The following is a 25,525-nucleotide window of genomic DNA, read 5'->3' as shown; positions in this document are numbered from 1 at the left end:
GAGATGCCCACCCCAAGCATGTGAAGATTTCTGGAGGAATGGGCAGATGAAAACAATTTGTTCCAATGACTGTGAAAGCAGCTGAAGCCAGTGCTGTGGAGTGCTTAGAGTCTGATCAGGCATCAGGGATGCCAAGGTTGTCCACTGCATCTTGGGCCATTGCCAGTTGTTCTGACTTTTGTCTTGTCACTGGACTCCAGTGACTCTGGAAGAGAGAGTGAAGCTTTCAGCTTTGTACAACTCTGCCTGGTCCTTACCAACATAGGAATCCTGCTCCTTTGAGATAGCCCCTTGTGATCACAAGCACTAGTGTTCCTCTTTCCACCCAGGAATTGCTACTAGGAACTAGGGCCCCTGATCTTTTTCCACCTTGAAACCATTGCAAGCACTTCTCTCTGGCCTGGAATTGGGTAATGAGCTGTGGAGTTGCCAAGCAGCACCCTATCCTTCACCCAGTACCAGCACAGGAATCTCCCTCCATATCTTTCTGACCAATAGGCTAATCCTGTTACTATCTCTTGGTAGTGAGAGCCCTCAGAGTTGCTACTACTGCTGGTGTTATAACCATCGCAGCTTCCAAGGTCCAACACTGGTCTTACCACTCCACTAGGCTCTTCGCCAGTCCCCATGGACCTCTCCTGTCCTAAGTTGTCTTCAGCTGGAAAAATATCTGACTCCAACCTTCTGCTGGCCAGTGCTGCTCCAGGATTCAATTTCATTGTTTTAAGATTGTTTGCAGGGGAATGTTGGGAGAGTTCAGGTGCTCTCTTGGCTCTGCCCTCCTACCCATTCATGGCCTCTTGAAGGAGCCTATTAGACTTCTGGGCAGTTCTAATTCTAGGAAATTTCCCCTGATCTGAAAGATCAACTCCTGTTATCCATTTTCATTCTGTCATTTTCAACATTTAAAGACATTCTCCTCTACAGATCGAAATTTGGCATGCTTCCTACTCTACTGTTCTCTCACTGGAATTGTGCTCCTGGGTGTCTTTGGCACTCACATATGGGACCCTTTGGGAATTATCAACAGCGGGTAACCACTATCTCTTTTTACAGGTATTATTGTGTCACAGATACATGACATGTATCCAGGATGACAATGGAACTCTCTAAATGGTTATTTGCAGATTGACAATTGGGCATGAGACGTGAACTGAAATAAATATGATACCATTTCAAATTTTTAAAAGTGTGTAGGGGAGGTGAAAGTGAAATGAGTAATATAAAGAAGAGATGACTATTAGCTGGGATCAATGGCATAGTGGATATAACCTCAAGCGATACCTCCAACAAGTGCTATGGACAACATACACATTCCTGCATGGGGGCAGGAAAGAGCACTCTGAGAGGAAGAGTACTGCCATATGACTAGAACATGTAGTATAGGAAAGGAGATTAAGTGAAATAAAACTAGGAAAGTATTGGAGATACATATCATGGAGAGCCTGTCTTTAGTCTCAGGCTATAGACACTGGGGCCACTGAAAGGTTTTGACCACAGAGAAAACAGACCCAGAAATTACCACAAAGTCATAGCCAAAGATGTCAAACATGTAGTCCAAGGGTCAGCACACCTGCAAAACTCCCAGGTATAGCCCAAACCAAACTAAAATGATATTGGGAAATATTTAACAAAATAAATTAAAGTGCAGTAAAACGTAAATAATGTTAATTTGTGGTTTTCTAAGTCAGTGTGCAATATGGAACCTAGAAGTATATTTTTCTATTGGAAACCACCACTGCCTTGGACTTCCCGTTGGCAAATCATATTGTGCTGATTGTGACAAGCCTTAGAACAATTCAGGTGCTCCTAGAAGAGATCTGAAATTACTTTAGTTTGGTCTATCTATCCACAAAGCTAAGTTCAAAAGGATGAAGAATATCTGTTGCCTATGTTTTAATATGGATTTGGATGGATACCTTATAGAGCTTGTCCTACAGTAAATACTTAGTGCAGTGCCTGGCCTGGCACATGTATTCTTAATAAAAGTTTATTGATTGATTAATATGCTTAAATCTACAGATGTATCTATCACTATATGAAGAGATTTTTATAGAGGTAGATCTCTACAGCTCTGTCTGGGACAGACAGTAGAGAGGGACAATGAGTTGGTCCCAAGGAGTAACAGAGCAAAGTACAATACTTTTGGGAATTCCAGAGCCCCTGAAATGACCCTGGTTTCTGGAAAGAGCCAAGGCTCATCTTTTCAATCCTACCTATATTATTGGGGCAGCTAGGTGGTGTAGTGGATAGAGCGCCAGTGCAGGAGTCAGGAGGACCTGAGTTCAAGTCTCACCTCAGACACTTGACACTCACTAGCTGTGTGACCTTGGGCAAGTCACTTAACACCAATTGCCTAACCTGGGTCATCTCCAGTCATCCTGATGAATATCTGGTCACTGGATTCAGATGGCTCTGGAGGAGAAGAGAGGCTGGTGACCTGCATAGCCCTCCCTCACTCAAAAGAAAGTCAAATGCAAGTCATGTCATCATTTCTGTGATGGCATGGTCTTCTTTGGCAACAAAGGACAAACACACCAATGTTATTATTTGGCAGAAACATAGAACAAAACTGACTCTGGATACCTAGACATAAATATAAATAGCAGGCAGGCAAATGGTGAGTATGAGCAGGCTATAACACATAAGCAATGAAAAACTCTGAAGAAGCACAGAAGAGATAGCCTCAAGGAATTGTAGGATAAGAAGAGTAGATGGGCTTGTCACATGACAGGAACAAGGAATGAGCAAAGTACAAAAAAAAGGGAATGCTCAGTCACCTCTAAGGTCCCATCAGGTTCTCATTCTCTGACTCTGAAATCAATGGCTGAAGAGATCATAGAGGTCCAGTCTTGGTCCTTGCCATTATCCTTTGTTTTGTAGCATGTACGTTGAAAGCTCCCTAATTACCCAATACGTCACATGGATACAATAATGACCACAAAGAAATTTCACTCCATCCCAACTTCCAAGCAGTTATTTTTTGAAGTGGATAGTCTTCCTTTTTTCCTTATCCACCACCATCTCTGTCTTCTGCTCTGTCTCCTTACTCCTCACCCAGGAGAATGAAGGCTAAAGTACTTGCTCTGATAGTCATAATGGAAGGTCATTTGTAAGTTTGGTGGCTTGACAGATTTGGAACTAAGTTGTATAGACCCAGAAGGAACAAACAGTCAGCAGACAGAGCATCAGAGACCATCTTCTGGTCTGTAAATACCTAAATAAAATGTGCTGTAGTGGAGACCTTCAGTGGGTAGATTATATAGTACAAAACCCGATGATTACATATCATGATAAAATGCAATTTTTCCCTTTACCTTAGCACTGTATGTCCTCAGGACCAAATGATTTATGCCAATAAAGCACAGCCTGAGCATAAAACAGACTGAAATCTATAGCAGATGGTGAACAAGCCCACTCATTTATATTTCTTCCATGCTAGAAGACCCCTCTACCTCATATTTACAAACTGAGAAGTGACCCATGGGCAGCTTGGAGATTAGCCTGCCACGTGAATCTGATTGTATAAATATGCAGCTCACCATTCCAGGAGGCTTAGAATGTGCTCTGCTGTGTCCTTTCCTTGTGGTCTGCCAAAAGTCACCAAGAGTTTTGTTTTCTCCAAGCCTCAAACACATTTCTTGTTCCCCACATTGAATTCATTTTCTATTTGAACTTATAGAATTGTATGTTTTTTCCCTTTGTGCTATCAGGCCACAGTGGAATACAGAAAGAAAAAAAATGGGGAGGTGGGAGAGGAAGGGAGGGTGTAGAAAGGGGGTAATAGACAAGGCTGGAGAGAAAGAAAAGTTGAGGAATTCTTAAAATAGCTGTCACAGGCTACAAAGGGAAAAACTTAAAATTAAAATATAGCCAACCCTTTCTAAGTTTTTTAAGGGAAAATCATTGTGCTGATATTTTATTGTTTTCACCTCTACCCATTCCCTCCATCTTCTCTCTGCATTCCCAACACAAAAGCCAACAGATTGAATTTCCCATCACGTATTTTGTTTCAGGTTCTTGAAATAGTGACATGTTCATGTAATGCTTATAATAATAAAAATGATCATGCCTTATCTTGGCACCAGGGCCAACACTGGGCAAAACTGCGATGTAGACCTGGTTTGAATTTCATGTCTTCTGGCTTCCTTTTCACTTCCTTTTCACTAGCTTCCTTTGCTTATGTGCACACACACACACACACACACACACACACAGAGATACACACACACACAGAGATACACACACACACACACACACACACACACACATACACACAAACCATTCAGAGTCCTTATGACCTTGAACAGGCTTCTTTTCAACACCTGTTCCTAGGAAAGAACCAAATGATCCCCGTCACACTGATAAATATAAGAAAACTTCATATGTTACTCCCTTCAGGGATATCTACATTTTAAGAGTGCAAAGAAGTACCTATTTGGCTTAAGTCAAAGGAAATAAGGTTGCATTGTAGGATTTCAGATATTAGATGGCAAAATTGGAAAGGATTATTTTTCTTAAGCTGGTCAAGTGTAGGTCATCTATTTCTGAGCCTTGTTATTGGAGGTGGCTTTTTGAGGTACAGCCTCAGGAACACAGAAGTCCCAATTCTTTGCAATAACAGCTCATGTTTCCCTAGCGCTTTGCCTTTTACTAAGTACTTTCCTCAGGACAACTCTGTAATTTCAAGTTGTTGTGCCCATTTTACAGTTTAGGAAACTGAAGGGTTGTCTTGTGGAAGAAGGATTAAACTTGTTTTACCAGCACCCTGAGGTCAGAACTTGGAGGAACAGGTCAAAAAAAAGTTACAGAGATGCAGATTCAAGTTCAATATTGGAGGAAAATTCCTTGACACTTAAAAATATATAAAAATAGAATGGGCCTTCTCAGGAGGTAGTAAGTTCACCATCACTGAGGTCTTCAGAAATGCGCATCAGGGATGTTACCAAAGGGATTCCCAATTGGGTTGGATTAGTTGACCTTCATGTTCCCTTACAAGTCTTTTTGTTGTGATTGTTCAATTATTTTAGTCATGCCCAAGTCTTTATGACCCTATTTGGGGTTTTCTTGGCAGAGATATTGGGAGTGGTTTGCCATTTCCTTCTCCAGCCCATTTCAAAGATGAGAAAGCTGAGACAAACAGAGTTAACTGACTTGCCCAGGGTCATACAGTAAGTAAGTGTCTGAGGCTGGATTGGAACTCATGAAGATGAGTCTTCCTGACTCCATGCATGACTATCTACCTTGCCACTTAGCTGCCCCAGCATTGAAGGTAGCTACTGTTCACATAACTAGAAAGTGACAGAGCCAGGAACTCAAAATCACGTGCCAGTTCTAGATCTCGTTCCTCTATACCAGGGTGCCTCTGATGGGCAAATTAGTAAGATTTGAATTTGGACAAAAACCTTTCCCTTTTCTCTATTGGTCAATAGGAGCAGATAGATAGCATAGTGGATAAAATGCTGGACCTAGAATCAGGAACAATTAATCTAACCTTAGGTACTTGCTAGCTGTGTGTAACTCTGGGCAAGTGGTTGAACCTCTGTGTGCTTCAGTTTCTTCCACTATAAAATGGGGATAATAATGGCATTTACCTTGCAGAGTTGGTTGTTTCAAGGTTCAGATGAGGTAATAGTTAAGTACTTAGCATAGTTCCTGGCACTATGTAGTAGGTGCTTAAAAGTTATTTTCTTCCTCTCTTCCCTTTCCCTTCATTTTCCTTCTCTTCCCTTCTCTTCCCTTCTCTTACCTCCCCTCCCCTTCCCTATGCCAGTAACTCTGGAACTACAGCTGTAAATTCAGTGCAACTTCTAGCATGTTGTCAATGTTCTCTGGAGTGATAAACAGGAGATGTAGGACTGTTGTCCCAGGTCTGTGTGACCTCATCCCTTCTCTGGGTTTTATTTTCAGCAGTTGTCATATGAGGAGGTTGGAGTCAATGGTCCTTAAAGTCCCCCTCCAGTTCTAAATTTTTTCCATCCCAATGAACTGTTAGAATTTGAAATAATAACACCAGTGGCAAAGTTCAGAAATAATAGTGGCCAAATCATTGCTTACCTTGATGTGGTGGCTGTATTGAAGTAAACAGATCCAACACTTGGAATGGACAAGTATAAAGTGAGCCTTTGAGAACCCTCAGGGATAAATTCAGTCCCACATCCCTCCCTTTCTTAATCTATCAGATAAATATGCCTATTGAGCTGCAGCATTCTCAGTTGTTAAACCAGGTCAGACAGGCAAAGCCTTGCCCTGAGAGTGGACTCTTGCTTCAGTGAAAGAGAGAGAAAGAGAGAGACAGAGAGACAGAGAATGTCAGCCACACCAAAGAAGGTTCTTGATCTAACAATCTAACCCTACGTAGAAAAATGAGCAAAAGCATAGTAGGAGTCCTTAGGCATTTGGGCATACTAGTCAACTTAGCAAAGCTTTCTTCATTCTTTTCCAACGTTCTTCAGTTTGGGAGTGGAGGCTGGGGTGGGAGGGCCTGCTAAGAAACTGGAGAAGTGGAGTCATACTTCTTTCCCCAATAAACCTGAATGGTGAGCATCCATGTTATGTGAGAAGAATCCTGGAAATGGCAGTAGAGAGTCTATGTTTAAATCTTGGTTCTTCATGTGTGACCTTGGGCAAATCATTTAACTTCTCCTGGTCTCGGTTTCCTCATTCATTTTACATAAAAGATTTAGATAAATTGTGGATGCTTGACTTGGTGCCCATAGACCTCTCCCCACCCCCTCCCTAGTAAAATGTAAAAATGGATGGGGAAAAAAATCTTTATATCACCATAACTGATTTGTAATCCTGTGGGTTTTATTTTATGAATTAAAAAAATTATTCTAAGAAGGTATCCACAGGCTTCACCAGACTGCCAGAGATGTCCATCACAAAAAAGATTAAGATTCCTCAGAGAAGATCATCTCCAAGACTGCTTCCAGCTCTAAATCCTAAGCAAAGCCCTATGGAATTTAAGTGGCCAACTGGCTGAGTTTCCCTCTCTATCATAAGAACACAATTTGTCATTTGATCTAAATGAAGTGTGTTGTGGAGGACTGAATACTTTACCTGAATACTTGTCTTGAATCCTTCTGAAGAAAGAAGGACACTATCCCCATCAGAGCCTTCCACAATGCCTGAGCTCCATGTAGAAGATCTCCCCTCCTGAGTTACTTATGGAATGATACATTTGGATGTGCCCAATAGCAATTTCTGGGTCACATTAATTTAAAAAATCCAATCTGGCTTACTAGGGTCAAAAAGAACTACATCTGACATATGTTAGCTGTGTGACCGCATACAAGTTACTTAACCACTCAGTACTCTAGGCAAGTTGCAAAGACTATAATTTACAGATGAATTGCCCCTCTGAGTCAGTGGTGGGAGTTTCCATATTCAATATCCAGCTCTTTGTTTTTTATATTCAAATTTATTTTTTCAATGAATGAAAATTCACCTTTTCTCCATCGCACCTCTTCTATCATCATTTTCCACTGAAAAAGGAAGGAGGGAAGGAAGAGAAAGAAAAAGAAAGAAAGAAAGAAAGAAAGAACAAAAGAAAGAAAGAAAGAAAGAAAGAAAGGAAGGGAGGAAGGAAGGAAAGAAGAAAGAAAGAAAGGGAGGAAGGAAGGAAGGAAGGAAGAAGGAAAGAAGGAAAGAAAGAAGGAAAGAAAGAAAGAAAAAAGAGAAAGAAAAAAGAAAGAAAAAAGGAAGGGAAGGGAAGGGAAGGGAAAGTTGTAATAAATATGTATAGTCAAACAAGACAAATTCCCACTTTGGCCATTTCCAGTGTGTGTGCGTGTGAGTCTATGCTCTGAATCTGTCACCTCTCTATCTGGAGATGACTGGCATGTTTTATTATGAGTCATCTGGAATCATCGTTGATCATTATGTTGATCAAAGTTCCTAAATCTTTCCCAGCCGTTTGTCTTTACAGTACTGTTGTTGCCATATAGACTTTTTTCCTCATTTTGCTCACTTCACTCGGCAATGGTTTATACGAATCTTTCCACGTTTCTCTATGACCATCCCTTTTATCATTTCGTACAGTACAATTGTCTTCCGTCACATTCATATACTACAGTTTGATCATCCCATCCTGAAACAATGGACAACCCCCCATTTTCCAATTCTTTGCCACCGCAAAAAGAGCTGCTGTAAATATTTTTGTACATCCTTAGAGTTTTGGTTTTTAATTTAGAACTTAACTCTTCTTTAATCTATCCTCTCTCTTATCCACCACACTCCCCCCCCCACACACACACACACACATACACATGCACACACACTTTCTCATCATTTCCTCCAATTTTTCTGTTAAATGAAATGTATTTCTATAACCTTCTCCACGTGTCTATATGTATGTGTTTTCTTCCCTCCTTTGACCAGTTCAGATGAAAGTTAGGTTCAAATGTCATCCACACCCCTGCACCCCTTTCTCCTTATTTGTATAAGCTTCTGTTTATGTACCCCAAGTATATAAGACAATTTTTCCCATCCTTCTTCTCCTTCCCCTTCTTTAAGAACATAGGAAGTATGTTCTTAGTCTTTTCCTTTCCATTCCTCTTGGAGATCGCCAAAACATAGCAGAACTATTCCCAGACCCTTTACCTAGCTGAACTTCTTCTATGATCCTTGGTGATAATAGGGTTGGAAAGGAATCCACCTTTAGAACATCTCCCCATGTTCTAATGTAAGCAGTTTATCCTTGGTTAGTTCCTGATGAGTGTTCCTCTGTGGTGACCTTTTTATGTTTCTCTCACTCCTGTGTTTGTATTTCAGAGTTTCTAGATGTCTCTGATTTTCAGTACTCTTTGTAGTAGGCATGGTTAACATCCTCATTTTATAGATAAGGAAACTGAGGTGGACAGAGGTATTGCCCCAAGTCATCTAAGTAAGAAGCAGCAGAACTGGATTTGAATCCACATCTTTGGGTTGCAAATTCAGCAGTCAGTTTTCTGTCTAGCGTATATTTAACATCAGGCTTGCTAGCATAGTGAGTTGAAGGGGAAAATTCTCCTCCCCCTCAGCCACTCATTCTTTTCTCTGTCCCACTGCCCTCAGAATCTCACTCTTTTTTTTTTTCCTTTTACAGAGGAAGAAACCAAGGTACAGGAAAAGAATGGTTCTTTTCCGTAAGGAAGTGAACCCCTCTCATTTCTGCCCCACTGTGCTTGACCTAGCAAAGGCAGAGTGCCATGTCAGCATCTGAGGAATAACATTCCCTTCTCTCTTCAGAAAAAAAAGAGGCCCACTAATAGTGAGTGGGTGAGAAGGCAATGAACTGAATGTGTGTAGGACCAGAGTTTCCCTTTTACATGCACTCTCTTTGACCTGTAGATAAACAAAGACTTTCTATTTCTAGAAATCCAATTGCTCTAACTGAAGTAACCATTTTTTTTTTTAAAAAAAAAGCTTCAAAGAGCATTTCTTTATGCATATGCCTTAAAAGCATTATGGGACTGGTCCCAACTTTTTTTTCTCCTTTTCTTGTTTTCATATAACAAATATTCAAAACTTTTCTACCTGGAACTGAGTCCTAGTGATTTGATTTTGCTTCCTCCAACCCTGTGGGACGTGAAAAACAGAGCCGTGAGTGTTATCAGATTGGTAAGATACTAGATACTGAAGGAAACTTGGTACTTGTAAAATCTTCACCCTGCATAAATAAGGTTGAGGAGCAACTTTTTTTAATCAAAGATAAACCATTTAACTATAAAATGCTAAAAACTATACAAAAAAATAAGAGGGACTCCTGTACATCCTTGACTTTTTAAAATGTCAGCTGAGATTTCTTTGCAAAATGATCAACCAGCAATCATTTCCTGGACTCCTACTATATACCAGGCACTGTGCTAGATCCTGATGATAGAAAGGTGGAAGTGAGACAGTGCCTGCTGCAGAGTGCATTTGTTTCACTGGGATATGAAGTATGTTCTCAGAAAATAAATGTAGGATATGTACAAAATAAATACTATACAGCAAAAGGTATTTCTAACTGGGCAAAATCAGGAGAGGCTTCTCGAAAGAGGTACAGCTGGAGTTGATCCCTGATCTTAGGGGTTCCAAGAAGTGGAGTTGAGGAGAGACAGTGTTCCTGGCATGGAAGACACCTTATGTAAGGAAACAGATGAAATGTCACATTTAGGAAGGAGTAACTGGTCCAGTATGGACAGGGTATAGAGTGTGCATGTGAGAGGAGTAAAATTTAATCAGCCTGGACAAATAGGCTGTGACCAGATTGTGGAGAGCTTTCAATGCCAAAAAATATGGAGCTTCTCTTTTGTCCTGAAGACAATAGGAGACCACTTGAGTTTTTTTAAGTCAAGCTTCAGGAAGGCAATGACTTTGTCATGTATTACTTTTCTGTACCCCAAGGTACCTAGCACACCTCACAGAATTAGAATCAGATCTTATTTCCTCCAGTGAAGTATAAGTGCCTTGAAGGCATGGCCAATTACTTTTGTACCTGCAAATCCTGACATGTAGTAGGTGGTTTATTGACACATACATCTTCACCTGATCTCATTAGAACCAGATCTCATTTCCCCCAGTGGAGTACAGGTGCCTTAAAGGCATGACCTGGATCACTTTTGTATTTGTATCCCCAGAGCCTGACACATAGTAGGCACTTTACTGATAGATCTTCATTGATCAAATCTCATGTGGTTAGTTCGGGGGTATGTGGGAGATGAGGCTGTATCTGACTTATTTTAGCATGACAATTCTACTTTACCAAGCTCATCTTCTGAACAGAACTTCTTATTTCGAAAGTCTAATGTGGAGAACACATAATACACATGGAGAGGGTTTCAATATTAGTTTCTGTGTACAGCGTGCACGATATCAAGGGTATAAATATAGAGACAACATAGTTAATGCTCCCTCAGGGTTCATAGTCTAAATGGGGGCAAAGACAAGTACACAAATAATTAGGACACAAGGGAGAGTGAGAAAAAGACAAAGTCCAGACAAAGGGAAATCGAACATTTAAGGGAGAGGTCACTTTTACCTGAAAGTGTCATGGAACTTAACTTGGGTCTTTGATGAAAGGAAGGAATATCAATAAATAACAATGGATGAGGAAGGGCATTCTGAGAACAGAGGCAGCAAGACATAAGAAAATGGGATCAGAATAGAAGTTAAGAATCTGGCTGGAATGTAAGAAATAGGAACTGGGATGTTAGGAAAATGACTCCTGCCCCACAACAGATTGAATCCAAACATCTCATGACGACTGGTTGAATTAGGAGTTTTCTCCATTTTCACAAGTAAGAAGTAATGGAAAGAACATAGTATTTGGAACCTGTGGCCCTGGGTTCAAGTATCACTTCTGCAACTTAGTGTATGATAGTGAGCAAGATAACTTTCCATCCTTAAGCCTCAGTCGCTTTAGCTGTAAAATGAGCTGTAAGCTCCTTTCTATTTCTGGCATTTTGTGTTCGAAGGTCCCTTCAGATTCTGGTAGTCGGTGGTTCTGTGATGTCTGAAGCCCTTGGTGCTTTAAACAAATGAGGCAAAGAGACAGAGAGAGAGAGAGAGAGAGAGAAAGTATTGATGATTTAAACATTCTTAAAGCATTGTTCAGAAGACTTATTAAAACAAACTCCCAGACAGCATTTGAACATAGAAATGAGTTTTAAACTTAGAAGACTTTCTCTGCCTGCATTATTTCACTGGCCCTGTGACTTTGAGCAAGTGATTTAATCTTCCTGAGTTTCATTGTCCTTATCTATAAAATTAGGATAAGAATACTTTAACTTACCAGGATGTTATCAGCAAAGCACTTGATGGGACATTATGGTTATTGTTAGACTCAGAATCAGGAAGACCTGGGATCTAATCTTACTTCTCACTGCCACTAGCTTTGCGACCTCAGACAGCTCATTTAACCTCTCCAAGGCTGTTTTCTATCTGTTATATGGGAATAATAATCCTGGGATTGTTTTGAGAATCAAATAAGATAATGGATAGTGCTACATAGATACAGGAACTGTGACCGTTCTAAAAGTACTGTGACAATGAAAACTTTTAACACCCCTGCCTACCTCACAGGGGAGAGTTACTATAAATGAAGTGGAAGTTTTTTTTGAAAATGGTAAAGCACTACACAGGTCTAAGTTAGCATTTATATTATCGGTGAAATTATAAGTAAAACTGCCCAACAACTTTCCTTTCTTGTTGGTATTCTAATGGTTTCCTTCAGCCTAGAAGACCCTTTTAATGGACACTTTTTCTTTGAATACCTACCTTATTATAAACCTATTACGGACAAAATAAAATAAGCTATAAAGAGTAAAAGAAAAACAAGCAAACCTGCTTGTGAGGTCCTAGAAAGGGAAATGTGTTCATTTGCACATGGTGGCAGACGCTGCCGAGCTAAGGCTTTTACCTTTTTTTAAAGGGAAAAGTTAATGAATACTTATCATGCATCTACTGTATACTAGACCATACAGAGAATACAGAAGAATTAGGAACTCTGGACCTTACTTCTTAAACACTTAGAAGACATACATACACACATATGTTTGTGTGTATTATACTGTACTGTCTGTATACATATAATGTGTATATTATATGTACATATAATATGGAATAGATACATGTACACGTACTATATACACATGTGTATATGTATGTATTTGTATACATACTTATATTATATATAATTTCTATTACTGTGTATTCATATACTCCTTTATTTTTATTTTATGGTATAGTATATATTTATACACTTATATATGTTTTTAATACTCATATATATATGTATATATTTCCTCTTTTCCTCCTTTTGCCTTTTCTCTTACTCCTCTCCTAACTAAAATTAGAAAGTCATTCTTAGAGATATATGTGTGGGTCTCACAGAGGTTCAGTGACTTCTTTATGGTCACACAGCCAACAAGTGTTACAGCATGACTTGAACCCAGGGCTTCTTGATGACAAGATCAGCTCTATCTGCACCAAATCATGCTACCTTTCTCATCACCAACACTATATGCCAAAGTTATGGAACAGTCTAAAATAAATTCTATTTGAATTGAAAGCCAAGTCCGAAGTGAAAAATTGAAAGTCCCCTTTTCAATCATTTTTCATCATTTGGGAAAAAGGAAGGAAGGAGGAAAAAGAAAAGAAAGGAAAGGAAAAGAAAAGAGAAGAAAAGAAAAAAAGAAAAAAGGAAAGGAAAGAAAAGACCCTAGTCATTGCCTTTGACTAACTTTGTAGGGAGGTAAGTTGGGAAGAGAGTTTTTAGTACTGTAGCTACAGGGTTGCATTGTCAAATGTTAAAAAAAAAAAAACACAGAACCCCAAACTGATTATCTCTGTATACATGTGTAGATCTCTCCTATTTTGTGTCTCTCCAGTTGACGATACCGTGGTTGCCATCCCCTATGGAAGCAGACATGTTCGCCTTGTCTTAAAAGGACCTGATCACTTGTGTAAGTAACCTGATTCATTGTCTTCCTAGGGATCAATCTGCTGTAGCATGGTCCTTATTCCCCTGTTTGTGATTGAGTTTTATGTTTTTTTTTTCTTTCTACCAGAAACTAAAACACAGAAATAACAAATCTTTCAACTCTACTATAAAAGTTGTTTTTTAAATGCTTCTGTTTATCTCTTGGCTGATTCATTTGATTCTAGAAAGCTCTGTGGAACTTACTTCTAACCACATTGACAGTGAAGAATACAGAATAGTAGAACGCAAAAGAGTACAGCTGACGTTTCTTTTTTCCTAAATAGTGTCTCTCCACTCTCTCTCTCTTCCCATCTCTGTCTTTCTATCTGCCCTCTTCCTCTCTGTCTCTCCTTTTTCCTTGATTTCTTCACCCTTTTTATTCTTCCAGTTCAGAGTAACAAAATGAACATATAGGTTTCTAATATATAGCATCTAAGGGAAATAATTCAGTTCTACAAATGATTTTGATCAACTACTGTGTGTCCAAGAAATTCAACTTATCAAGTTAAGTCAATGGGCATTTATTGGGTACTTATGTAATAGGAGAGTTGTACAGTCCTGATATCCTAAGTTTCCAATAGGTAGCATGCAGAATCCAAGTGCAGGCATGATGTTTACAGTTTCCAACTCCAAGTGGTAGAGTTGCCTCACCAACATTTTTTCACTTCATTGAGAGAATTGATCTTCCGTTTTGGCCTTTTAGCTATACATTTAAAAAATTGTTTTTTCCTTTTAAGTTTATGGCTATTTAGATGTAGAGCTGTGAATTACAAGCAGAAAATTATGGGCTATAAACCAGGAAGGGGGGCAGGGAGAACATCCTAAGGTTTTCTTAAAAGTTCAGTTTGCCTGAAGTTCTTCACTTTAACGGGCCCCTTGGGCAACCCTGATCAACTCCACTGTGGCTGATTCCCTCTTCCCAGTAAATGATCTATCTTCTGTCACCCCTACACACATGCATATGCAACTGACTTAAGTAGCAACATTATCTTTTGGCTATTGAGTTTGGATGAAATCATTACCAAGAAACAAGAAAGATAAATAGTAGCCCCTAACAGTAAAACAAGAAAACCAACTACAGTTCTCTTTATAGAAATACAGATGAAAATGTCTGATGGTAATGGTAGTGGGGAAGGGAGAATGCATGGAACTTGTAGGTGTCTTTAAAGTATAAGAAAGACTAGAATGGACCTTAAGCACAACCGAGGGAGGCTGATCTCTCACCTCCTCAGAAACCAAGTTCTTTTCAAGCCTTGGACAACTCCATAAAATACACTGTTCCCATGTCAAAGGATTATATATGTGCGTGTGAACTATAGCTGTTCAAACGATTCCTTTTCCCCTTTGAGAATAGAGCAGGGTTGACTGCCGGCTCATTGCCGGTGTAGCAACCACACTCAAAAACAGTATTTTTCTGGGCAGTGACAAGCTCAAATAAAATATCCAAGCCAAGGCCATCAGAAAATGAGGAAGAAGCTGGCTTCACTAAAAAGCAGTGAGCCCAAAGGAATGGGATAAAGTAAGTGCTGTAGAACAGAGCAGTCTCCCAGGTTTACTTGTTATGAAGGGTCTATGAACCTGGAAAACGAAGCTATTTAGCTTAATCAGCCAAGTGACCCAAAGGCTAGAAAGTCATTCAGATTTATAAAGAACAAAAAAGTGAAATAAAATCTGCTAAATCCTTTATTTCAGCACACCAAGTTCTTGTTGAAAATTCAAGTATCATTTCTAAGGAGTAATCCTCCCATTCTCCCTCTTCCTACCCCCTGCCACCATTTTTGGAGATTGCACAGCAAAGGGAATGACTGAGTAAGCAACACTGGGTTCCTCCTCCATTCTTTCCCTCCCTAATCCCAGAGGCTGATCCAGTTTTGGCAGAGTCTTGGGTATTTAAGTCCAGACTGGAACAGACCCAGATGGATTGGCCAGGCTCTAGGTCATCTCCCTGAAAGAACCTCAGGAAGCCAATTCAGTCCCACAGCCAGAGCAGCCTTAGACCTCCAGGGCTAGGCCAGAACCAGCTTCTGTTGCAAGGCCAGTGATAATATTAGTTAGCTGGATAAAGGCCAGAGGGCATTCTGATCAAATCTGTGGATGATACAAGGCTGGGGAGAAAGGGGGTTGGTAACTAATACATGTTGTTTACATACCATCAGGATTCAAAAAAGATATTTTGGGGCTCAAAGGATGGACCTAAGGTAACAAGAAGAAATTTAAATGGAGCTTAGGTGGGAATGTAAAATATAACTAGGAGAATTGTCCATTGTCCTGGTTTGTCTTAGGTTCAAAAATCAGCTCCACAAGTACAAGATGGGGGAGACATGGCTTAATGGAAGGTCAGATGAAAAAAAAAAACCCAGTTCATATTATGATGGAAGAAAACAAAAATTTTCTAATACAGTTATGATTTATTAAGACAATTCAGTGTCCAAGATGAGAAAGGTTGTAGTCCTATTTTCTCTGCCCAGTCAAACCCAACCTGAATACTTTATTCAGGTCTTGGATGACTGTAGTATTGCCAGTGCAGCCAACCAGGCAATGCCATCAATAGAGTACTGGACTCAAAGTTCTGAGAAGTCAGAAAGACCTGAGTTCAAACCCTGCCTCAGACCATCCCCACCTGTACGGCTCGTATTAAGTCATTTGACCTCTCCCTTAATTTCTTCTATCTGTCAAATGAAGACAATAATAATGTCCACCTTAGAGGATTTTGCGAAGATTAGGTAAGATAAATATATAAAGCCCTTTGCAAGCCTTAAAGCACTATGTGAATGCTAGCTATTATTATTATTAATGTTTTTAGAGGGAGGCAACAAGGACAGATAAGAGGGCATCATGCCATCAGATCAGTTGAAGGACCAAGAGATGCTTAACGTGGAAAAGAGAAGCTATATGGCAACATGGTAGCTGTCTTCAAGCATCCAAAAGGCTGTCCTATGGAAGGAAAGATTTGACTTATTTTATCTAGCTCCAGAGGGTAGAAGTAGAAATAATGGGTTACGAGAAGACATATTTCAAAAAACTGAGTATAAAGAATCACTTTGTAACAATTACAGCTGTCTAAAACCGGAATGGGGTAGTGAGCTCCCCAGCCTGGAATTGTTTAACAAGAGACTGGAGGGGTATCTTTCACATGTCCAGAGAGGAGATTTCCCTCTATGCAGTGAATAGGACTGGATTGGATAACATGCTTCTAGACCAGGAGTCTTTAACATTTTTCATGTCATGGACTTCTTGGCAGTCTGACGAACCATATGAACTTTTTCTCAGAGTGTTTTTAAATGAATAAAATATGATAGATAAGGTTACAAAGGAAAATAATTATATTGAAATAGTTATTAAAATCTATTTTTTTAAGTTCACAGATCCCAGCTTTAGGAAGCCCTGTTCAAGGGCAATCTATGTACATGCCTAAGGGAACAGGTTAATGAGGTTTGAGGGAGTGGGAAAAGTGACCAAAAAAATGAAAACCTAAAAAAGGGTCTGGAGCCTCCCTCCAGAGTCCAGAGCAGGGGTAGGGAATCTGGGAAGTTTGGGTGCAGTCAAAGGGCTGCCCTTGAGAACCTAGAGGTGTGACCTTGAGGCCGCAGGTTCCCCATCCCCAGTCTAGAGCAATACAAGGTTTTTGCAGTCGGGCTCTCTTCTACTAAGTTATATTTTTCTGTGAAGGCAGAGGGTACTCACTACACTGAAGCTGACTCTTACCTCTATGGTGTGATATGGTGGCATTTCCACAGGGCAGTGAGTCACCTAGCACTTGCCTGCCCTGGAGAAGGGCACACAGAGTTAATTTTGGAAGAACCATTAGACACACACTTAGCTACCAAGATTTTTCACCTGCTCAGAGTAGATCCTTGGTTCCAGGTTCCATCTAGAATACTTTCATATAATAATGCAGATTTATACAACGTTCTCTAGTTGTATCTGTTAACCCTTAGCATAGACACATAGCAAGTGCTTAATAAATTGTTTTATTCCTCACAAAGTAGGCAAGTACTGGTTACCTACTCTTAGGCACTAATAACCAGCGTCACTTTTACAGATGAGGCAACTTAGCCTCAGAAAAACCGATGGGACAACTTGCCCAAGGTGGCACAATAGTTATGCACTGTGCCTGGAGTCAGGAACACCTGAATTCAAGTGGAGCTTCAGATACTTGCAAACCGTGTGACCCTGGGCAAGTCACTTAACCTCTTTGCCTCCCTCATCTGAAAAATCTGAATAATTAAAGTACCTATCTCTCAGACTTGTGAGAATCAAATGAGATAGTATTTATAAAGCATTTAGCACAATACCTGGTGCATACATAGGGGGTGCCCCATAAATGTTAAATATTATTAAGTAGCAGATTTGAACATGGGTATCTCCTGACTCTCAGGTCTACTATACTTTGTTTATCAACACACTTCCTGGCCAGTGGGGAATGAACGCCATTCAAACTCACTGAATACCAAATTACAATAATCAGGAAATTTTTCCATATGTCTGACTTATTGCATTCCTTTATCCAACATGTGTGTCTTAATACACCTTCTGTGTGCACCTCACTGAAATCAGTGGCATGGGCAGTAAAAAAAAAATAATTCATGCAACAAACATTTGCCTACGTCTTTATGTTTGTTTGGAGGTCGTACAGGAGGTAAAGGTGTTTTTTCTTGCCTCCAGGATAAAATACAAATCCCTTTACAATGTGGCTCCAACCCATCTTTATAGATTTATTTTCTATGACACCCCCATGCTCCAGCCAAATTGGCTGCTGTTTCCTATGCAGAACTTTCCATCTCCTGACCCAGGGCCAGCCTTTGCACACACTGTTCTCTCTATGACCGAAATTCTTTCCCTCTTCCTCTGTGTCCCTTGAGGTCCCTCACTCCTCTCAAGAATCACCTCAGCTGCCCCCTCCTACATGGAAATTCTTCTTATCCCCTCAGTTATTAGTGCTTCCCCCCCCCCCCAATTACATTTACTCCAGGCTTACTTTGTATTTATTTTTATATGTCGAATTGTATACAGGCTGTTTTCCCCATGGAAACTAGGCAGGACATGGACTGTTTTCATGTTCTCTTCTCCGTACTAGTACCTAGCAAAAAGCAAACACTTAACAAATGTTTGTAGAATTAAATTGAAGTACAAGGATGAAATAGTGAGGACATTGTGTCTTGAATCATAAAACCTGCATTCAAGCCCCTCATCGGAAACAAACTAGCTGGGTGACCCTGGACTCATTTAACTTCCCAGTGTTCCTGGCAGTTGTAAGATCAAAAGTCACATAGCAGATGCTGATTGACATTGGCAGAAGGAGTTCCTAACTATCAACTGTTATATTTGTAAAGCACTTAGCCGAGTGCCTGGCACATGATAGGCAATTTTTTTAAATGCCTGTCCTATGCCTCCTTTTCCTCCCATCTTTTTTTTCCCTGGGATCTTCCTACCCAATTAAATCATAGGTCTGGTCCCTTCCATTCCCCAAAAAGAAAAGAAATGCAAGGATGAATCAGATATAGGCCCTCCCTGTTCTAGAGTTAATAGGACAGGCCCAGTTATTACTATACTATCAAGTAAAAGCTTAAGACAGTGAATCTCAAACTGTGATGGTAATGAGACAACTGTAAATGGTCCTGCCCCTAAGGATCTCGCAGCTTATGTGGGGAGAAAAGACATACAAACATTATGCATCTAAATAATATGACTAATTACTAGAAAAAGTGGACCGGCAAACTGTATTTTTTGTTCAGGGATTTCTTCCACCATGTCTGACTCTCTTGGCAAAGATACTATAGCGGTTTGCATTTCCTCCTCCAACTCATTTTACAGTTGAGGAATCTGGAGCAAACAGAATTAAGTGACTTGTTCAGGGTCACACAACTTGAAAGTATCTGAACTCAAGAACAGGAGTCTTCCTGAATCCAGGTCCAGCACTCTGTGTACCATGGCACCATCTAGAAACTGTGTATTAGATGCAAGCAAAGAAGTGGTCTGTGTACGGCCAGTTAGTTGTGGATTATAATTAAGATAATGAGGAGACATGAATTGGTAGGTCAGAGGTCATTCCAGGTCAAGGGAATACCTGAAAGGCATGGAGAAAGGGACTGAGACAGGGATAAGAGCCAGGAGGAAACTGGTGTGGTTAGAGGAGAAGGGGATGGATTTGGAAGGTCAACAGAAATGAAGTTCAACAGGTATGGGAGAAGCAGCCTTTTGGGAGCCTTGAATGTTGGGCTGAGGATTTTTAAGTCCATTTGATCATGTTTGTTCCAACTCAACAAATATATATTAAGCAAGGATGTGTAGCATTCTGCTTGTGGCACTGGGGATTAAAAGAATTTATAGTCATGTGAAATTTAAGCCTCTCTCGCTCCCCACAATTGGCTTTATATTCTTCACAGTTAAAAATAAGATAAAATTCCTTCTTATCAGTCATTTGAGGACCTTGTTCCTCTGCTTTTGGTTTTAGCCTGTGGGACTGACTGATATTGAACTCAATAAACATGCATTAAAAGCACCTACTGTGTGCCTGGCACTGTACTAAATGCTGGGGATAAAAATAAGAAAAACAGTCCTTCCCTTCAGGGAGCATACAATATAATTGAGAAAGATAATACACAAAAAGAATCTGGAAAGGAGTGAAAGAGAAAACAGGGTACCCAGGGTGGGGTCATCTTGGGACATTTTGTTCCATGGAGTAGAAACCAAGTAGAGGTTCAGATGGAAAGCAGCCTGGAAGTCCAGATCTTGCCCTCTACGAAGGAAGGCTTTGAGTGGAATCTAGTGCTCCACCCTCCAGTCCTTCAGTCAGAAGGGAGAGGAAGCTGAGGGAGATGGGAAAGTGATATAGGCTTCTGTGTGTCCTTGCTGGTTTGGAAAATATGGACCTCTCCTCTTCCTTTGTTTCTTTATGTAGATCTGGAAACTAAGACTCTACAAGGTACAAAAGGTGAAAACAGCCTTAGCACTACGGGTACCTTTCTTGTGGATAATTCCAGTGTTGACTTCCAGAAGTTTCCAGACAAGGAGATATTGAGAATGGCCGGACCCCTCACAGCAGATTTTATTGTCAAGGTGAGAAACAACCATCATAATCTAGATTTAAAACCAAAACTAGGAAATGAGCCAATGTATGGTCACCTCAGTTAAAAGTCTCTCCCAAGGCCATGAAATTCAATCCAATTCAAAACAAAATTTTTTAAAGACCCCCACACTGTGCAAAATATTGTGCTCACAACTGGGAAAGATGAAAAAGAATTCATTCCTGCCCTCACAGAGCTTCCATTATAATAAGCAGCTACGCAAATAAATATCATGAAAATTAAAATGCAGCGAGGGCAGAGTAGGGGTCCCAACAAAGAATTATAGAAACATAGAGAAGGTAGCTGATTTTCTGCCTTATGGAACATATGCCACCTGAACTAGGCTTTGACTTCAAAAGGCTGAGATGTGAAAGGAGTAAGATAACGTGGATAAAAGAACGTTTGACTTGAGATCACACAGCATTGACATGAATCTTCCTCTGCCATTTATTGGCAATGCAACCATGGACAAATCATTTCCCCTTCCTGGGCCTCAGTTTCTTTACCTATAATAATTAGGGAGTTGGACTAGATATAACTAAGTCCCTTTCAGCTTTAATATACTATGAGTCTATCCATGCATTCTACTCACAGAGACCAGCAGGCACGAACATATGGAAGTCTTGGAAAATCTCCTCTTCCAGGAAATATTTAATTCTAGGGTGTTGAGCAAACTACATCCTGCACTTTATGGCAACTTCACAATTGAGAAATAAACATCTGACATGTTTAAGGTCTTTGGGAAACTCTTGCATTCATTCTTTGGGAAAAGCTGAGCATGATGAAGGGTTTAGAGTTCCAAAAGCCAACACATCTTTAATTGTGGGGAGCAGAGGGGAAGGACTTTACAAGCAAGTTAGGTCACTTGTGTGCTCGCTGTGACTGGATCATGGAGGATGTCTGTCTACAACAAAGCTTAGAAACCAACTGATGATACAAAGACATTGGTCAAATCAGCATGGTCCCACTGGCAAGTTCTGTTTTCTATTGTGTTGGCAACAAGACTCAGTTGTTTCCTCCCGTCAGAGCATCCCTATTCTTCATGGTAATATAAAACACATTGCTGGAAACAACATACACATTCTATAGGAAAAAAGTGCACACCAAAAGAACATTTGGGAATCACAATAAAATAAAACATTTTTTCCCCTTCAGCAGGTCAGAAGAACCTGAAGGATTTCAGCTGTAAAGCTGTAAAACTTGTAATGTGTCCAGGACTCCATAAATTTTTCATCATGAGACCTGTAGCCAGAGGACATTTGATTTAAACTAATGCTTGGTGACCCTATGGCAGCTGGAAGTAGGAATAGTTCATAGGAAAATGTGATAGGCAATGAGGTTGAATTGAAGAGGTGTTCCAGAAGACTGTCCTCCATCTCACTCAGCATGATAGCTTTCTTTAATCCAGCCCAGATTCCAGCCACATGAAAGTCCCGGTACAAACCATCAGAGATAACTCCTGACATTCCCAATGCTCTCGCTAGTCAAGGAGATACTACGTTATTTCAATTCTGGATCTCAGAGAACAGATATATAATCATACCCACCTCAGATTCAGCTACACAGTTGATTAATAGCATACAGAGTTTAAAATGTTAGCAGTATGTTTACTTATTCAAGCCCCTGAGTGCTATAGAATAGACTCCAAGTGTGGTGTATATGTGTATATGTATATTTGAACCTATTATTCCATGGATATAGGGAATGCCTTCTAGAATAACTCTTTCCTCCAATGCAGATCAATAACTCTTCTGTAATTTATAGTCTTAGAAAGGTACCAGAAGGTATGAGACATTAAGGGATGAGTCCATAGTGGCACCCCTAGTGTATGTCAGAAGCCAGATTTGAACTCATGTGATCTCATCTGCCAACCCTCAATCTACTATTCCAGGCTGTCTTTCATAGATAGATAAATATATTGTTAGATAGATTAGATAGATAGATAGATAGATAGATAGATAGATAGATAGATAGATAGATAGATAGATATAGACAGACAGACAGACAGACAGACAGTCATGAGATAGAGAGACATAAACATACATATACACACAGAGTCAAATTTTCTTGGGGATCTATCTTGAAAGAATCACTACACTTCCCAAGGTGCTTAACAAACTGAAATATTTCCGTACATCAAAATGTCCATCATTTCACTGATATACTGTCTCCCAACTCAGATATAAACCCCTCCAAGTTTTACTAATTGGTCTTCATTAGCAGTTGTGAATGAAAAAATTCCTCACCTTATAGCCAAATCCTTCTTGACTTAGCTTGACTTAGTTCCTTGAATGACAAAATCAATCATGGGGAGCACACTTAAAGCCCTTCCATCTTGGTAGAACCTACCAAGGAATACACTCTATTGGTTCAACTTAGGAGAACATGATGTTTTTGATTAGTGAAGGCAGAAAGAAAACAAGTGACTAAAGGTAGTAATTAGCCTTCTTAAATATATTTAATTTAATCTTTCTCCTCCTACAAAATACCTGTGAGGTAAGCAGGGCACTATTCACACACTGATTTGCAGATATGGAAACTGAGGCAGATAGTGACTTGTCCAAGTTTGTACAGCTAGAACTAAAAACAAGGTTTCTCACTCCCATTTTGCTTCTCAAGACATAGATACATTTTTTCATCTAAATGTAAAGACTGATGTTTAAAACCTTTCCAAGGAATTAAAATAACTAGCACTTAGATAGTGCTTCAAAGTTTACAAACTGCTTTGCATGTGTAAACCTCATAACAACCCTGTAAGGTAGGCACTATGATTTATCCCCATTTTAGAAACTAAGACTGAAAAAGGTTAAATGATTGCCCAACGTCACACAGCTAGTAAGAGTCTGAGGCCACATTTGAATTCAGGTCTTCCTGACTGCAGATTCAGCCTGCCACACTGAAATTGTGACTTATTTCAGAAAAGCTGACATATTTTAAGTATTACATTTAGAGCATAAAGCAAGCTATTATTTTTAAGATTCTCCATTATAACTTCCAAGCTTCAGGAAACAAAGGGAAATGAAGAAAGATTTCATTAGAAAACAATGGAAAATCTAAAATTATTCTAAGACAAAAGCAAAATTTTTTATTTTTAAGGTGTTTATTTCATGAACTTGTTTCACCAGTTCCAAAAATGAGCCAAATATTATTCTTTTTTTAAAAGTCCTTCATTAAACTATATTTAATAAAATTGCTTTTTCTCTATAATCTTGTCCAGAAAATTGTTGAAATGTCAGATTACTGTTTCACTATTAAAATCCATTTAAATCTCTTTTTAAAAAAAGCCTTATAGTTGAATACCCTGTTCCATTCATAGTACTATATGGTATTTCTTAAGTATTGCAATAATTTTCCTTTGTAAAACCATGTCTTCCTTCCTATATATGCTATAGACATGTTACTCTACCCACTTTTCAATATTTCCATCTTGACCCTGCAATTATATTTTCCAAAGTTTTTTTTAGAAAGAAAAAAACCCATACCCTATGTATAATAATGGTTCACTCCCATAAAGTGCTTTTGTTTCGTCTTGTTTAGTCATTCCAGTCATGTCCAACTCTTCATGATCTCATTGGGGGGGAGGGGGGAGTTGTTTGTTTTCTTGGCAAAGATACTGGACTAGTTTGCCATTTCCTTCTCCAGCTTATTTTGCAGATGAGGAAGTGGAGGCAAACAGGGTCACACCACTGTCTAAGGCTGGATTTGCACTCAGGTCTTCCTGACTCCAGACCTAGCACTCTACCTACTGGGCCACCTAGCTGCCCGTTTGGTCCTTTCTAACTTCCAAAGGCCTTTCCTCTCAGTAAACCTCCAAGAGAGGCCGTGCAAAGTATGATTGCACACCCCAGAGGGATGAAGTAATTGGTCAGAGAGCTAATAAGGAATGGTTGCCAAACTCAAACTCAGGCCTTCTCACTCCAAATCTACTGCTCCTTCCACTACCCATATGATCTCTCATAATAATGATAGTTCCTCATCACAAATATTTATCATGCAAGGCTGAAACTGGCCTTTCTGGACATCTTTAAAATTGTGCTGGATCCTCATCTTGTTTCCTGGGGAAGTATTTCCCCAGCCAACAAAATAGTCCACGTAAGTTATGTCAATGCTTCAAGTAGCAAAGTATTGGGGATTGGGGGGTGGGGGGTTTACTCCTTACTAGTTCACCTCCAAATGCACATGGCAGCAGGTCTGTTTGAATGAAAATTATGATTTGAATGAAAGTCACTCTGAAATGCTTTGAGGGCCAAATATAGTTACTGCTTATTGAAAAAGACACTATTTTAGTAGAGCCGATCCACTGCTCACTAAAGCACCATTGATTAAAGACCTTTTTTTAGTCAAAGAAAAGTAAATAGTTGCCATTACTCAATCCCAATTATATGTATTGTACAGATGTACAAGAGGGGCAGAGTAACCTCAGAGCCAGTTAAGACTAGGATTCACGTCTTGCTTCTGACATATATATTAAGTGTATGACCCTAGGTAAGTCCCTTAACCTCTCAATACTCTAGACAACTCTCTTAAGTCTAGAAGGTGCTGATCTCCATTGTTAGTGAAATTTTTTTTACCCATGAAATAGCAGGTTTAGCTTTTTATCTGTATCTCCATGATTCTCAGAAGCAGCTAGTAGGTGCAGTGGATAGAGAGTTGGGCCTGGAGTAAGACAGATTTGTAAGGTTCACATGAAGCAACACATGCAAATATAGGGGGAGGGAAGTAGTCCAAGGAGCAAGGGAGTATAAAATATAAGAAGACTGGAAAGGTCAAGGGGAGGACCAGGTTATGAAGCACTTTGGAGGTGAGAAGGAACCACACTTTAAGAAAAAGAACATCAGTGTGGAAAAAAACATCACACACTTACTAGTTGTGTTACTCCAGACTAGAAACTTGACCTTGATCTGCCTCAGTTTCCTCAGTTGTAAAATGGAGATAAAAGTACTTCTCAGGTGTGTTGTGATGATCAAGGAAGAAAATATTTGCCAAATTCTTTGCACAGTAACTGGCACTT

At 39.7% G+C, this 25,525-nt stretch overlaps 1 protein-coding gene across 6 annotated transcripts in view; it reads left to right on the top strand.

The window, feature by feature from the left end:
- The window catches only part of ADAMTSL1 (ADAMTS like 1), a 1,091,970-nt gene that overhangs the window by 838,459 nt on the left and 227,986 nt on the right, over positions 1-25,525 (top strand). For all 6 annotated transcript variants that reach the window (XM_072655697.1, XM_072655722.1, XM_072655679.1 and 3 more), the window contains 2 exons: positions 13,356-13,430; positions 20,349-20,506. In XM_072655697.1, coding sequence (XP_072511798.1) covers positions 13,356-13,430; positions 20,349-20,506 — 233 coding nt within the window. The remainder of the gene's footprint in view (positions 1-13,355; positions 13,431-20,348; positions 20,507-25,525) is intronic.

Source organism: Notamacropus eugenii, chromosome 1, assembly GCF_028372415.1.
Source record: "Notamacropus eugenii isolate mMacEug1 chromosome 1, mMacEug1.pri_v2, whole genome shotgun sequence".
Classification (NCBI taxonomy): domain Eukaryota; kingdom Metazoa; phylum Chordata; class Mammalia; order Diprotodontia; family Macropodidae; genus Notamacropus; species Notamacropus eugenii.
The sequence above is the reverse complement of the archived record's forward strand: the minus strand, read 5'-3'. Positions and strand labels throughout refer to the sequence as shown.